Source organism: Oncorhynchus kisutch, linkage group LG17 (genome assembly GCF_002021735.2).
Source record: "Oncorhynchus kisutch isolate 150728-3 linkage group LG17, Okis_V2, whole genome shotgun sequence".
NCBI lineage: Eukaryota > Metazoa > Chordata > Actinopteri > Salmoniformes > Salmonidae > Oncorhynchus > Oncorhynchus kisutch.
In genome coordinates this window covers 56,146,085-56,163,391 of record NC_034190.2, presented here as the reverse complement: position 1 = coordinate 56,163,391, position 17,307 = coordinate 56,146,085, and the positions used below count along the sequence as shown (strand labels likewise).

General features: G+C 41.9%; 1 protein-coding gene across 1 annotated transcript in view; it reads right to left on the bottom strand.

The window, feature by feature from the left end:
* Positions 1-17,307, bottom strand: part of LOC109906995 (phosphatase and actin regulator 3) — a 54,497-nt gene that overhangs the window by 13,844 nt on the left and 23,346 nt on the right. Inside the window, exons 2-5 of the mRNA XM_020504802.2 lie at positions 10,136-10,300; positions 9,358-9,522; positions 4,036-4,251; positions 572-791 (exon numbers count right to left, since the gene is read on the bottom strand). Of these exons, the coding sequence (XP_020360391.1) occupies positions 572-791; positions 4,036-4,251; positions 9,358-9,522; positions 10,136-10,300 (766 nt within the window). The remainder of the gene's footprint in view (positions 1-571; positions 792-4,035; positions 4,252-9,357; positions 9,523-10,135; positions 10,301-17,307) is intronic.

The following is a 17,307-nucleotide window of genomic DNA, read 5'->3' as shown; positions in this document are numbered from 1 at the left end:
GAGGGTTAACAGCACAGGGGTTAACAGCACAAGAGGGGTTTATGGATGGGTGAGCATGGCGGTGCAGGTCCATTTGAAATGTAACATACAGGTAGGAGTTAACATGGAGACAGTAGGTGAGCATTTAGGTAAATATACCATTGGAGTGATCACCGGATTCTTCAATGGGGGAGTGAACATGCAACATGGCGGATGTACACTGAAATCGACTATAACATCAATGAGGGATTAAATAACGCTTTACTTAAAAGCCGGCCGCCATGGTGGCCCTGAGAGGGCCCGTCTCCAACCCCTCAGGGTCTCCTCACGTCCTCAATATTATGCACCTTCCCATGCCTATTATTATCCAGTTATAATGCATTGTAAAAGACTTGCCATGAGCATGTATACATAGAGAGACATATAATATAAGCCTTATTTTAAGACATTATAAAGTCTCATACATGCTTATAACAAGTTATAAAGCCTTATACCTACAGGCTTTAAGTTCCAAAACATGAGACAACATGAACTCCCCGTCACATAATGGTGAGGTTATGTCTGTTTGCAGTGAATGGGCTGTGCTGCTCACCTTTCCTGCCGGTTCGCCTTTGAGGCAAAGGCTCGTTGTAGCTCCTCCATGATACAGCTAGGGGGCATGGGAAGGTGCATAATATTGGCGAGGTGAGGAGACCCTGAGGGGTTGGAGACAGGCCCTCGCAGGGCCACCATGGGGGCCAGGCTCTCGGGAGTCCTAGGCGGCTCTTTAGGCAGGAAAGAGTTGACCAAGTGTGAGGGCACAGCGGATGGGTCTGAGAGGCAGAGAAAGACATGGAGATTTTAGTTTAGTGGTGGGTGCGTGTGTGTGTGTGTGTGTGTATGTGTGGTCCTTTAATATGTTGTTTATGTACAATATGCGAGCTAGTTAGCTGTTTGCACTAGTGTTAATATACAGTTGAAGTTGGAAGTTTACATACACTTAGGTTGGAGTCATTAAAACTTGTTTTTCAACTACTCCACAAATTTCTTGTTAACAAACTATAGTTTTGGCAAGTCAGTTAGGACATCTACTTTGTGCATGACAAGTCATTTTTCCAGCAATTGTTTACAGACAGATTATTTCACTGTATCACAATTCCAATGGGTCAGACGTTTACACACACTAAGTTGACTGTGCCTTTAAACAGCTTGGAAAATTCCAGAATATAATGCCATGGCTTTAGAAGCTTCTGACCTCATTTGAGTCAATTGGAGGTGTACCTGTGGATGTATTTCAAGGCCTACCTTCAATCTCAGTGCCTTTCCCATGACATCATGGGAAAATCAAACGAAATCCAAGATCTCTGAAAAAAAATAAAGTGGTGGACCTCCACAAGTCTGGTTCATCCTTGGGAACAATTTCCAAACGCCTGAAGGTACCACGTTCATCTGTACAAACAGTAGTACGCAAATATAAACACCATGGAACCACGCAGCCATCATACCGCTCAGGAAGGAGACGTACATTCATCTCTAGGAGATGGAACACTTTGGTGCGAAATGTGCAAATGAATCCCAGAACAGCAAAAGGCCCTTGTGAAGATGCATGAGGAAACCGGTACAAAAGTATGTATATCCACAGTAAAACGAGTCCTATATCAACATAACCTGAAAGGTCGCTCAGCAAGGAAGAAGCCACTGCTCCAAAACCACCATAAAAAAGCCAGACTACGGTTTGCAACTGCACATGGGGACAAAGATCGTACTTTTTGGAGAAATGTCCTCTGGTCTGATGAAACAAAAATATAACTTTTTGGCCATAATGACTATCATTATCTTGGAGGAAAAAGGGGGAGGCTTGCAAGCCGAACACCATCCCAACCGTGAAGCACAGGGGTTGCAGCATCATGTTGTGGGGGTGCTTTGCTGCAGGAGGGACTGGTGCACTTCACAAAATTGATGGCATCGTGAGGAAAGGAAAATGATGTGGATATATTGAAGCAAGACATCAGTCGGGAAATTAAAGCTAGGTCGCAAATGGGTCTTCCAAATGGACAATGACCCCAAGCATACTTCCAAAGTTGTGGTTTAAAATGGCTTAAGGACAACAAAGGCAAGGTATTGGAGTCGTCATCACAAAGCCCTGACCTCAATCCCATAGAAGAATTGTGGGCAGAACTGAAAAAGCGTGTGCGAGCAAGGAGGCCTACAAACCTGACTCAGTTACACCAGCTCTGTCAGGAGGAATGGGCCAAAATTCACCCAACTTATTGTGGGAAGCTTGTGGAAGGCTACCTGAAATGTTTGACCCAAGTTAAACAATTTAAAAGGCAATGCTACCAAGTACTACTTGAGTGTATGCAAACTTCTGACCCACTGGGAATGTGATGAAAGAAATAAAAAGCTGAAATAAATCACTCTACTATTATTCTGACATTTCACATTCTTAAAATAAAGTGGTGATCCTAACTGACCTAAGACGGGAATTTTTACTAGGATTAAATGTCAGGAATTGTGAAAAACTGAGTTTAAATGTATTTGGCTAAGGTGTTTGTAAACTTACGACTTCAACTGTATGTTATTTACAGTCATGCGTGCATACATTTAATTTAATTTATTTAACTAGGCAAGTCAACAATTTCTTATTTACAATGACAGCCTACCCTGGCCAAACCGGGATGACGCTGGGCCAATTGTGCGCTGCCCTATGGTACTCCCAATCACAGCCGGATGTGATACAGCCTGGATTCGAACTAGGGACTGTAGTGCACTGAGATGCAGTGCCTTAGACCGTTGCACCATTCGGGAGCCCATTTTATGCATGGTGGTCCCCAGGAATCGAACCCACTACCTTGGCGTTACAAGCGCCACGCTCTACCAACTGAGCTACAAAGATAAGCTACTAGCCATCCTGTGGTGACATTGCCACCTGGCCTGAGACTTGAAGTAGTGTCACTTTTGCCAACCTAAACCAGGTAATGGTAGTAAGTATGCTAGTTTTTGGAATACGAATTGTCATTGTTAACGTGAGCTCGAACCTTGTGTTGGCCGTACAGGTATGATCCATCAGAAAGTATTCATACCCCTAGACTTATTCCACATTGTATTGTGTTACAGCCTGAATTCAAAATGGATTAAATCATTTTTTTTCTCACCCATCTACACACAATACCCCATAATGACAAAGTGAAAACATGTTTTTAGAATTGTTTGCAAATGTATTGAACATGAAATCTCTCATTTAAATAAGTTTTCACACCCGAGTCAATACTTTGTAGAGGCACCTTTGGCAGCGATGACAGCTGTGAGTCTTTATGGGTAAGTCTTTAAGAGAGTTTCACACCTGGATTGTGCAACATTTGCCCATTTTTCCTTTTAAAATTCTTCAAGCACTGCTTTTTACCCATCTACCAATAGGTGCCCTTCCTTGCGAAGCATTGGAAAACATGCCTGGTCTTTGTGGTTGAATCTGTCACTGCTCGACTGAGGGACCTTACAGATAAGTGTATGTGTGGGGTACAGAGATGAGGTATAGATGAGGTAATCATGTTAAACACTATTATTGCACACAGAGTGAGTCCATGCAACTTATTATGAGACTTAAGCACTTTCTACTACTGAACTTATTTAGCTTTTCATTTTTAATTCATCTGTGAAAAACATAATTCCACTTTGACATGGGGTATTGTGTCTGTAGGACAGTGACAAAAAAATCTAATTTTTTTTAAAATTCAGGCTGTAACACAAAATTAGGAAAAATTCAAGTGGTGTGAATAATTACTGAAGGCACTGTATGTATTGTGAGTGTGTGTTTGTACGTGTGGGGTCCACACTACTCCTCGGAGTGTGCAGTGCAGTGTTTTGGCATTATGGTCCTCTCTTAGTACACCATCAGGTTGTGGGTCAATTCCATTTCAAATCAATTAATTAATTAAGTAAACTGAAATTCTGATTCCACATTTTCTCAATGCTTTTCATTAAGGAAAACTTGGAATCGGAATGTCTGTTCACTTCCTGAATGGACTCTCTTCAATTCGAATGGACCCCAACCCTGGTACACTTAACTAGCCTTCTTACCATCGCCACTGCTCATCTGTGGCATCACCGGTTTGGCCGCTACTGGAGGTGGTGTGGTTCCTCGAGGTATTTCCTCTTCCTGCCTCTCCGTCTTTTCTCCTCCCTCCTGGACCTCCTCAGAAGCGTCGGCACCAGGCTGCGCCTCCTCCTCTCCCTCTTCCTCTGTATTTTGACTGCTATTTCCCTCTGGCTCACAGTCCCCTGGAGGCTCAGCCACTGAAAGACGTGTTCAATTAATTAAGTTTAATCGAAGTTTAATCTCGTAACGCCAGGACAACATTTACAGTGACAGTTGTCAGTGATGAATGATGCCATTTCATCACCACTGGTGGTTGTTTTCAGATGTCTCCACTGCTCCCTAGTGGGTCGTGGAAGTATCATGTGGTTCATTTTGAGGGACTTTTATACATCTAAAATAGCCGCTGTGAATCATATTTCTAAGAAACACACAACCGATCAAAAGTTTAGGGTCACTTAGAAATGTCCTTGTTTTTGAAAGAAAAGCACATTTTTTGTCAATTAAAATATCAACTTGATCAGAAATACAGCGTAGACATTGTTAATGTTGTACATGACTATTGTAGCTGGAAACGGTTCCACGATTTTTTATGGAATATCTACATAGGCATACGGAGGCCAATTATCAGCAACCATCACTCCAGTGTTCCAATGGCACGTTGTGTTAGCTAATCCAAGTTTATAATTTTAAAAAGCTAATTGATCATTAGAAAACCCTTTTCCAATTATGTTAGCACAGCTGAAAACTGTTGTTCTGATTAAAGAAACATTAAAACGGGCTTTCTTTAGACTAGTTGAGTATCTGGAGCATCAGCATTTGTGGGTTTGATTAGTCTCAACGTCAACAGTAAAGAGGTGACTCCGGGATGCTGGCCTTCTAGGCAGAGTGCCTCTGTCCAGTGTTTGTGTTCTTTTGCCCATCTTAACCTTTTCATTGGCCAGTCTGAGATATGTATTTTTCTTTGCAACTCTGCCTAGAAGGCCAGCACCCCGGAGTCGCCTCTTCACTGTTGATGTTGAGACGGGTGTTTTACAGGTACTATTTAACGAAGCTGCCAGATGCCCATTTACGTAATTCTATTAAAAAAATAAAAAAGCCGTTTCCAGCTACAATAGTCATTTACAACATTAACAATGTCTACACAGTATTTCTGATCAATTTTATGCTATTTTAAATGGATAAAAAAACAAGAAGCTTTTCTTATATATTACCGTTCAAAAGTTTGGGGTCACATAGAAATGTCCTTGTTTTTGAAAAAGCTTTTTTTTTGTCCATTAAAATAAGTTTGGACACACCTATTCATTCCATGGCTTTTCTTTATTTTTACTATTTTCTACATTGTGAAGATATCGAAACTATGAAATAAAACATGGAATCATGTAGTTCAACAAATCAAAATCTTTTTTATATTTGAGATTCTTCAAAGTAGTCACCCTTTGCCTTGACAGCTTTGCACACTCTTGGCATTCTCTCAACCAGGTTCACCTGGAATTATTTTCCAACAGTCTTGAAGGAGTTCCCACATATGCTGAGCAATTGTTTGCTGCTTTTCCTTCACTCTGCGGTCCAACCAGGTCATCTGATACAGCACTCCATCACTCCATCACTCTTCCATCAAATAGCCCTTACACAGCCTGGAAGTGTGTTGGGTCATTGTCCTGTTGAAAAACAGGTGTATCGCTGCAGAATGCTGTTATAGCCAGCATGGCTAAGTGTGCCTTGAATCTAAATAAATCACTGACAATGTCACCAGCAAAGCCCCCACACACCATCACACCTCCTCCATGCTTCAAGGTGGGAACGAAAAATGCGGAGATCATCCTAAGAGATCTCAAATTTTAACTCCGACCAAAAGGACAGATTTCCACCGGTCTAATGTCCATTGCTCGTGTTTGTTGGCCCAAACAAGTCTCTTCTTCTTATTGGTGTCCTTCAGTAGTGGTTTCTTTGCAGAAATTCGACCATGAAGGCCTGATTCACGCAGTCTCCTCTGAACAGTTGATGTTGAGATGTGTCTGTTACTTGAACTCTGTGAGGCATTTATTTGGGCTGCAGGTTGAGGCTGTTAACTCTACTGAACTTATCCTCTGCAGTCTTCCTTTCCTGTGGCAGTCCTCATGAAAGCCAGTTTCATCATAGCGCTTGATGGTTTTTGCAACTGCACTTGAAGAAACTTTCAAAGTTCTTGAAATTTTCCATACAGACTGACCTTCATGTCTTAAAGTAATGATGGACTGTCATTTCTCTTTGCTTCTTTGAGGTGTTCTTGCCATAATATGGACTTGGTATTTTACCATATAGGGCTATCTTCTGTATACCTTGTCACAACAAAACTGAACGGCTCAAACGCATTCAGAAGGAAATAAATTCCTATAGTTAACTTAAGGCACACCTGTTAATTGAAATTCATTCCAGTTGACTACCTTATGAAACTGGTTGCGAGAATGCCAAGCGTGTGCAAAGCTGTGATCAAGGCAAAGAGTGGCTACTTTGAAGAATTTCAAATATAAAAATGTACTTTGACTTGTTTAACACTGTTTTGGTTACTACATGATTCCATATGTATTATTTCATTGTTTTGATGTCTTCACTATTTTTCTTCAATGTAGAAAATCTTTTTTTTTTTTTTTACTTGAATACGTAGGTGTATCCAAACTTTTGACTGGTACTGTATATTGTAATAGTCTGTGGTAAAGTTGTCAAAACGTAATTGTTTTCAAAAAAGAAAATGGTGGTTACAACATTGTTTTCTAAATCCCCTTGATATGCCTAAAAAATAAACACTAAAGGATTTAGTCAAATTCCATGGCCCCCCTCACAGTGATTACTTAAAAATGTATCTAACTGGATTGGAGCCCGACCAATATATTGGTTCACCAATATTATCGGCCGATATTGGCCTTTTACCCAGTGCTTGACTTGGTCAGGAGCTCACCGGAGCTGAGTACCGACACCTTACATTTCCTACTGCTTGAGCTCCTGTTCAAAAGTATTATGGAGCTCCTGCACCTAAATATAAACAGTACCGGCACCTATTTCAGTTCAAGTCAAGTCCTGCTTTCACCGCTATATCAGTAGATAACTCCACCGATAACTGCTTTTCAATAAATAGGACAAAAAAAGGGAATCTCATGCTGATTTGAACACTTGTGGCCATTCTCATGATGCGTCTTTAATTACACAATGTAAGAAACCCACATTGTACGCATATTTCTTGGACAATTGCTGTTTTGGATGGCAATTTATATGAATTCCATGTGTAAAATTTAACTTTTTCATTTCTCTGGCATAAAATAGAATCTCGGCAGATATCGGTATCGCTAAGTTTTGTCCCAAATTCTTTTGGGGGTTGAGGAATCGGACCCCCCAAAAAACATCAGTCACCCTCTAAACTGGATAGGCGAAAGCAATACGGATGATTTTAGACTTCATCATATTGCTGCGACTACCCTATCCTGTGTCAATATACAGTGGCAAGAAAAAGTATGTGAACCCTTTGGAAATACCTGGATTTCTACATAAATTGACCATCAAATTTGATCGGATCTTTATCTAGGTCATAACAATAGACAAACAGTCTGCTTAAACTAATAACAAACAATTATACGTTTGCATGTCTTTATTGAACACACTGTGTACACATTCACAGTGTAGGGTGGGAAAGTATGTACCCTTGGATTTAATAACTGGTTGACCCTGTGACAGCAATAACCTTAACCAAACGTTTTCTGTAGTTGCGGATCAACGCTGTACAACGGTCAGGAGGAATTCCTCTTTACAAAACTGTTTCGGTTCAGCAATATTCTTGGGATATCTGGTGTGAACTGCTCTCGAGGTCATGCCAAAGCATCTCAATCTCATCTCGGGTTGAGGTCAGGTCTCTGACTGGGCCACTCCAGAATGTGTATTTTCTTCTGTTGAAGCCATTCTGTTGTTGATTTACTTCTGTGTTTTGGGTCGTTGTCCTGTCGCGTCACCAAACTTCTGTTGAGCTTCAATTGGCAGACAGATAAAGACATTTTGCAGGAGAATGTTAGGCTAAAATGAATTCCCAAGTTTTCTGTCAATGATAGCAAGCTGTCCAGGCCCAGAGGCAGCCCCAAACCATGATGCTCCCTCCACCATATTTTACAGTTGGGATGAGGTTTTGATGTTGGTGTGCTGTGCCTTTTTTCTCCACACAGTGTTGTGTGTTCCTTCCAAAACAACTCGACTGTAGTTTCATCTGTCCACAGAATATTTTGCCAGTAGCACATCTTCAAACTTCAGACGTGCAGCAATGTTTTTTTGGACAGATGTGGCTTCTTCCGTGGTGCCCCACCATGAATACCATTCTTGTTTAGTGTTTTACGTATCGTAGACTCGTCAACAGAGATGTTAGCACGTTTCAGAGGACAAGTCTTTAGCTGACACTCTAGGATTCTTAACTTCACTGGGCATTCTGCACTGTGCTCTTGCAATCATCTTTACAGGACGGCCACTCCTAGGGAGAGTAGCAACAGTGCTGAACTTTCTCCATTTATAGACAATTTGTCTTACCGTGGACTGATGAACGTCAAGGCTTTTAGAAATACTTTTGTAACCCTTTCCAGCTTCATGCAAGTCAACAATTCATAATCTTAGGTCTTCTGAGATCTCTTTTGTTCGAGGCATGGTTCACATCAGGCAATGCTTCTTGTGAATAGCAAACTCACATTTTGTGTGTGTTTTTTATAGGGCAAGGCAGCTCCAACCAACAACTCCAATCGTGTCTCATTGATTGGACTCCAGGTTAGCTGACTCGACTCCAATTAGCTTTTGGAGAAGTCATTAGCCAAGGGGTTCACATACTTTTTCCAACCTACACTGTGAATGTTTAAATGATGTATTCAATATAGACAAGAAAAATACAATAATTTGTCTGTTAGTTTAAGCACACTATGTTTGTCTATTGTTGTGACTTAGATGAAGATCAGATCAAATTTGATGACCAATTTATGCAGAAATCCAGGTAATTCCAAAGGGTTCACATACTTTCTCTTGCCACTGTATCTTCTTTGAAAGGAGGACTTGGAAAAGGTGACATTCGATACTTTTGCCTCATATTCAAAATGTAATCTTGAATCCAAAATGCTGGAGTATAGAGCCAAATTAAAACATTTAGCTTCACTGTCCAAATATATGGTGAGGACTATAGCTACACCATATATGCCTAAGAGGCAGAAGCTTCATTATACCAATCAAATCTTCTTAGATCTCCACAAGTGCATAAAGCGTAGGATCTAGGCAACAACTTGGTTTTCCATGGAGGTGGGCTGTCCTACCTGGTGGGGGGAGTTCCTCTTCGGGGCCCAAATACTCCACACTGCTGACTGTGAGAGTGGCATTGAGCGACCCCCCAAACCCCCCCAACATGCATGTCCCATCTGAGGGGCCCTGCAAGGGGGAACCGGGCTCTGGAGAGAGACACCCACTGGACAATGCCACATCTGCATGGAGAACATAGAGAGACAACATACACAGCTTAGTTTGACAACCATGTTTACCCTCTATTTCACAAATAGCATGACTACTAGTCTTGAAAATCCCAGTCCTAGGGCAACAGCACTATGCTGTATGTGTCAGAGGAGGCTGGTGGGAGGAGCTATAGGAGGACGGGCTCATTGTAATGACTGAAATGTGGTTTCCATATATGTTTGATACCGTACCATTCAATCCATTCCAGCCATTAAAATGCACCGTCCTCATATAGCTCCTCCCACCAGCCTGTTCTGGCATGTGCATGTTGGAACATTGCTAATGTGGGTAGCAACCAATCTGTTTAAGGAGACATGACTACATTATATCCATATATTCTAAAATGGCTTCCTTTCCTCATTTCCTTTCTTTCATGACCATGTACTGATCTGACAAAACTTGAGACCAATATGCAAAAGTCCTATTTGGGGTCATAATAAGTTGACAGAGAGAGAAAGCCATTTTAAATAGTTGGGATATTACCCACGTGCTTTTACTCATAATATGCTACGCCTGGCCTAATTTGGTAGGGAAGAGGAAAAGGTGAGTGTGCGTGTTTGTGTAGTTTACCACTGGGTCTCTCACCTGTGGAGCTCTGCTTCAGCTTCTCATTTTTCTTTTTCCTCCACTTCCAGGGTTTGAAGATGCGCCCCAGGCTCGCCAGCTTGCTGTTGCGGCGGATGGGCGGGGTGTGCACCCCCGATACCAGGCAGCCACTATGCAGAACCCTCTGCTGGTCCATCACCTCCACTGCAACCAGGGCGAGAGGTGTGGGGTTAGACAGGGAGGATGGAGAGACAGGAGAGAGAAAAAAAAGAGGAACAGAATAAGGAAGGAAGGGATAGAGACAGGGATGTGGAGAGATGGCGGGGCGAAGAGAGGCATGGGTAGGAGGAAAGAAATGTGTTAACATTTAAATATGCAAATAATCCCATCATATATGAGCATTTCATGGTTTGGCAAATCATGCCATGGTGTCATAGTTCACTCAATGCATTAAGTAAATGAAACGTATTTCAATTCAATAGAAATAACAAAGAGAGAAAATAGTTTATGAACATCGAGAACGTGCCATCCCTATGTCTCATATGGTTTTCCCCTTTAAGACTTGAGAGGAGAAACCCTACAGCAAGCACCAAATAGAAAAGCCACAGCGCACAAGAGAAAAAGCAGGTGCATCAACCCAAACAAGTTTCTCATGAAGGCATAAGCAGAGTATGTACAGGAAAACTGCATCGCTGATAATCTTGCTCCATCGATTAGTCCGATGTGATGAACTGACTGTGGTGACTGATTTGATATTCCCACATCAAGAGCTCCTCAACATCAGAAGGGAACATGGGTTTCAATGAAAGACAGGGCCACGCGCCCACACAACAGCTATACTGACTTACATGTGTTCGGACTGTCATGTTGTATTAACATTCAATCTCAAACAAACAGAGGGCATATATTAAAATGTACAGTAAATAGACCAGAAAAAAATCTAAGCGGAAAAAGTGTTACTAAACCCACTACAACAGGAGCAGACAGGAGGCAGACATTTTGGTTTCTTTATTCAGCAGAGGTGGCAGTTTAATCAAAACGGGGAAATGACCTCAGTTCACTGAGGCTCTGTGTGAGTAGAGTGGGAGAGAGGGAGGGTGGATAGAGCCCCGATGCTGTAAGCGACACGATATTCTCTATTCTTACAAACTCATGGCCTGGGGATGGGATGTGGGGGAGGAGCGGGCTCTGGCATTGGACCCCAAATAAATGGGGAAACACCAGCACACCACGGAATCCAGGTCAAGCCTGAAGACGTGCAGCGGCGAGCATTAGCACAGCGAGCTTAGAAAAGGGGGGAGAAGGAGAATGGGGGGGCGGGGGGTTGGACCATGGCTGTTGCCATGGTGACCACATCCAGATGCTGCAGTCAGTCGGTGGAGAGGAGCCCCCTCGGAGGCAGAGCAGTCCAAGTGCACCCAAGGAAGAGGGTAAGCAGCGTGGAGGAGGTCTGTGAGTAGAAAAGGGGAGGGGGGACAGGAGTAGAGAGGGGGGGGGGGGGGGGGAATTCCAGGCTGTTGCCATACGGAAGGAGAATCTCCAGCAGCCAATCAGAGTCCAGCAATTCATAATGTATATCAAGTATTTTTTAAATGTAGTCACATAACATTGAATTTGGAGAAAGCTCAGCCTTTTTTTCCCCAAAGGATGGGGATGGATAGATATATATATATATTTAAAAGATGATACATTTCCATCATGAAAAGGTCTGTGATGAACAATACTATTTAAATGAATATGCTGACGTAAACTTTGGATTAATTAAATCCATGTATCGTGTTTAGGCAGCACACCTTTTCTTTGCAGTCCAACAAACAGTGTGTATTAGGCGAGCAGACTAACAGCCTATACAAGCACGAGAAGTCTGGAACACTCCCAACTGTAAAGTTTAGATGAAATACATTTTGTGGGGAAAAAAGGGGAAATCTAATTGTTTGCAGCATTTGAGTCTAATGATTTTCATAGTATATTGTGCATAAATTATTCTAGTTCTCAGACTTGCTAGATGTTTTATATTATGTAGACAGTCGCCATGTTACTGAGGATTCAATAAAGAATCATAGTCCACTAAACTCAGGGATTCGATAAATAGTCCAATTCTACTAAACCACTGTGCTTCTGCATGTCACTGGGGAGGAACCCCACCCTGTTAAACCATGCCGTCAGCAAATTCAAAACCGGAATTTTAACCAGCAAGCCTGCTCTGTATAGCTCCACAGCCAGCCACTCATCCTGTAGTCTTTTGCTGAGGAAGTAAGGAGAACAAAGCAAATGTCATTATGATAGTCACTCATGGAAATATGAGAGGACAGATTCTAAATATTTTTACATTTAAAAGATGTTAGTATTTTAGGGGGGGGGGTAGACGTAGCTATCTTTATTGCTAGCTGAATATTTGATGATAATACATTCTGTTTTCCTGTGTATTTTTGATTCAAGGCCAAGTGCACAATCAAGTGTGACGGTCAGATATAGAGCAAAATAGATATTTTCATGCGTGACTGACAGTGTTGTGAGAGGTTACTGCTGTACCGTCACAATAAAACAATGAAAAAAATACTTGAATTAGGCCTTATTATGTTGTAATGAATACCTTTTAGTGTGGATGCTGTGGTAAGGGTTCTTCAAATTGTGGAATTAGTTACAATGGTAACTCCCTCACTTTTCACACACTTGAAGACCAGAGTTGTGTTCATTTGGCACCAAACAGAAGAAAACTGACAAATACCAGGAGGGACTACTTGAATTTGCAAATCATTATAAAAAAATTCTCAGTTGTGTGCCCCAATGAACATGACCCTGCTCTGTATTTGGTCCTACTTAACCTGCCATATCACACTCATACATAACACTAAATCGGCAACAAATAATTGGAATGAATTTACAACTGTCTATCTAATGACAAAAGTCAACAGACATAAAACATGACTGACATAGTATGACAGACACGGTTGTACCTAACGTCTGCTGTCCTAAGGTGGAATTGAAAGGTGGGCTGTTTATAGGTGCAATTATATTATAAAACAGCCGTATGTCCGTATTACAAGGGCATTGTTGAAGTGCACTTTGTGGTGCAATGTCACAGTCGGTGGAGGTCAGACTCACATGACACACACACACAGCTTGTAGAGTAACCTAACGTAGCAGGTGTAAAAGACATGCCTGAAACTAGATCCCCTACATACTGGTCTTGACGAGAAGAAGAAAAAATGGTCGGGGGAGGTTCTCTTCTGCACTGTTCATCCAATCCAGTAAATGCGGAGGAGTTAAGATGGAGTGTCACAGGATCTTTCCATTTCCCCTGAAAACCGGAACATCTGGCTGTTGGGGACTCGACAGAGGCTACTTGTAGAGTAACATGGCTCCAATCCCACAGTGAAAACTAATGGAACAAAAAAACTCCAGAAATCTATTCACAGCTCTGGATATGGCTGTGTCTAGAAATGTATGTGTGCCAATGGCTTCATCATGCCCTCTGATAGGCCAGGTGGAATTGTCGCCATATCACTTTCACCTATCCAATTGTCTCAGATATATCCAAGTGTATAGGGGGTAGGGGCTAGCAGTTGATTTGGGATTCAGGGTCTTCTCAGTTCAGTCCTTACTCCTGTTCAAAGCTACTTTCCATCACCCCATTTTTCCTTCACCAGGGGACTAACAATGTGCCCTTGAACAGTCCACCTCCTTACCCACTGCCATGCCAGCTAACCTCCTCAGTTACACACACACACACACACACACACACACACCCCCGGCACTGCAACTTTGCTGCCATCTGTCCATGGCCTACCGCCTACGGGGCGGCCACAATCAGAGCACACAGCTAACTACCAGAACACACACAGAGAAACAGAGAGACAGAGAAAGACTGACTGTGTCTATGCTTCCTAGTGAGCAGCCACACAGTGATTTAAGAGGGAATGTGATCTGATCGAGACTAGAGAGAACCTACAACACAAAGGAAGGTGCAGAGTTCAGAGCCAGCTGGTCTCTATGAAGAGTGGAGTGTCCACACTAGCAACTGGTTGGTCAATGCATCACTTAGATCATTGCTATTGCTTAACACTGAACGATAACCTTGTATAAATGGAAAATATAGTTACAGGGAATACAAATGTATCAAACCCCCAATAAACAAATTACTAAACAGTAGACCCTTCCATACAAAGCTATTTTGAGTTGCATCATTATGCAAAGTCAATGGGTGAGTGGATGTTGTATGTGAGATTGAGCAATATCACAAATATCAACTACATGTATTCTACTCCTTGGCCCGTATTCATAGAGTAGGAGTGTCAATCTAGGATCAGGTCCCCGGTGTCTGTGTAATCTTAATTAATTAGGATCTAAAAAAGGCACTGATCTAAAGGCAATCCTACTTTGAGACGCTTTATGAATACGGCCAGGACTTAAAGAGATTCTGCATTGAATATGCTTTTCAGTTCAGGAGTAGACTAAATCAGCTGAATAACTCAGTTATTCCGGAGTCTGAGAACCCGGCCTTATGTGGTGTATTCTCATATGTGTGGGCTACTAGCTTTAAGAAACAATGTCAGCAATGAGAGCAGCCAATAGTAAGTGCCCGAGGGCCTTGTTTGTTACCATATGTTTGAGTTAAGAATGAGGACTGGTGGGGGAGTACACAAATAGACCGACTACTGCAGGCAGCCTCACAAAGAAACACTTAGGATCAAGTCCTGTTTTACATCGTTTCAAGTAAAGAACACTTAGGATCAAGTCCTGTTTGTATGTCTTTTCGAGGAGGCTTATTTCTGCCCTTTGTCTTGTATCTGCATAGGATAAGCGCTACGTTGGTTTTGATACACACAAGGCATATACATGTGCACGCACGCACCCACAATTTGTCTCGTGGCCTGAACCTGGCATGCTGCTTTAAGGTTAAATCACGTAACATACAGTCTTAATTTGGTCACTCTTTTGTTGCTGTATTTGAGTTAAAAAGGCTTCTAAAGTTTGTAATTCCAATTTGAAATTTCAGACTTGATTTGCCCTAACAAAAAAAATGTATCAACACCTACAAACATTTCTATGAATGATAATCCACATTTCCTGTTGCTGCAGAATTATTTTCCTGCTGTAGCAAACTGGTTCAAATTAAGATCCTACATCTGTACACTCTTAGAAAAAAAAAGGTGCCATCTAGAACCTAAAACGGTTCTTTGGCTGTCGCAATAGGAGAACTCCTTGAAGAACACTTTTTGGTTCCAGGTAGAACGCTTTTGGGTTCCCTGTAAAACCCTTTCCACAGAGGGTTCTACAGTACATGGAACCCAAAATAGTTATCCTAATATGGACAGCCCTTTTGGAAGTGTACTGTACACACTGACCATGGCTGGTCTTTGACAAGGAAATAGTAAGGAAATCAATTCACACACAGTAAGATCAGAGCCTAACAGGCAAAAAACACAGAGGCACACTCCTAATTGTAGTGGGTTTGTAACACTCTCTCTCACACAGGCACGCACGCAAAACACACACTGATCATACCACCCTAAGGATCCAGCATCTCCCTGAAAGCAAACAGATTAAACCAGTTGGGATGTAGCTAGTCATGCTAAAAGTGTATTTTGTGCCCAACTCCTGTCACTCACACAATAGGCCCAGGCACTAAGAATAGATCTGTATCGAGAGAGCACCCTCAGCTCTCTGGTTTCAAATAGTCAAGTGTCTGTTCATGTCTGTGACTAAACATAAAAAGAGGATGCAGGACATTATTTTTTTTTTTTAACTAATACTGACTAATGGACAAGTCTGCCCCCTGAAAATGTAATTGCCTCTGTATAATGAATACAGCACCACATACTTTAGGTTTTCAGATTTCTTGTGAATGGTGGTGGTTTCGGTCTACTTGGCAGTTGTACACTAGCAGGCTCAGGTGGGTGTGTGCTCTTGTGTAATTGATTGCAGTTATTCCACTGATTTAGGTCAATGCCTGAAAGATGAAAACGTGTGTGTATGTGTGTGCATGCAGAAGTGTTCGGGTGTATGTGTGTGTTATGCACATTTGTGTAGCAGTTGAAACATATGCATATGCTGAGCACTTGTTGGCTGCTTTATCTTCACTCCCAAACATGCAGAGATCATCCGTTCACCTACTGTGCGTCTCAGACATTTCCAAAAATTAAAATTTGGAATCATTAGACCAAAAGGACAGATGTCCACTGGTCTAAAGTCCATTGCTCATGTTTCTCAGCCCAAGCAAGTCTCTTCTTCTCATTGGTGTCCTTTAGTTGTCACGCCCTGACCTTAGAGAGCCTTTTTAATGTCTCTATTTTGGTTTGGTCAGGGTGTGATTTGGGTGGACATTCTATGTTCTGATTTCTATATTTTGTGTTTCTATGTTTTGGCCGGGTATGGTTCTCAATCAGGGACAGCTGTCTATCGTGGTCTCTGCCTGGGAATCATACTTAGGCAGCCTTTTCCCACCTGTGTTTTGTGGGTAGTTGTTTTCTGTTTTGTGTTTCTGCACCAGAGAACTGTTTCGTTTTGTTCCACTTTGTTATTTTGTTTGTGTTCAGTTTAAATAAATCATGAACACGTACCACGCTGCGCTTTGGTCCTCTTCGTCAGACAAGCGTTACATTAGTAGTGGTTTCTTTATAGCAATTCGACCATGAAGGCCTGATTCGCAAAGTCTCCTCTGAACAGTTGATGTTGAGATGCGTCTGTTACTTGAACTTCGTGAAGCATTTATCTGGGCTGCCATTTCTGAGGCTGGTAACTCTAAATTAACTTATCCTCTGCAGCAGAGGTAACTCTGGGTCTGCCTTTCCTGTGGTGGTCCTCGTGAGAGCCAATTTCTTCATAGCGCTTGATGGTTTTTGCAACCGCACTTGTAGAAACTTTCAAAGTTCGACATTTTCCAGATTATGACATGAAAGGTCAGTCAAAGTAATGGACTGTCATTTCTCTTTGGTTCTTTGAGCTGTTCTTGCCATAATATGGACTTGGTCTTTTGCCAAATAGGGCTGTCTTCTGTATACCACCGCTACCTTGTCACAACACAACCGATGGTCTCAAATGCATTAAAAGGAGAGAAATTCCACAAATGAACTTCAACAAGGCACACCTGTTAATTGAAATGCATTCCAGGTAACTACCTCATGAAGTTAGTTGAGAGAATGCTCAGTGTGCAAAGCTGTCATCAAGGCAAAGGGTGGCTATTTTGAAGAATCTCAAATATAAAATAT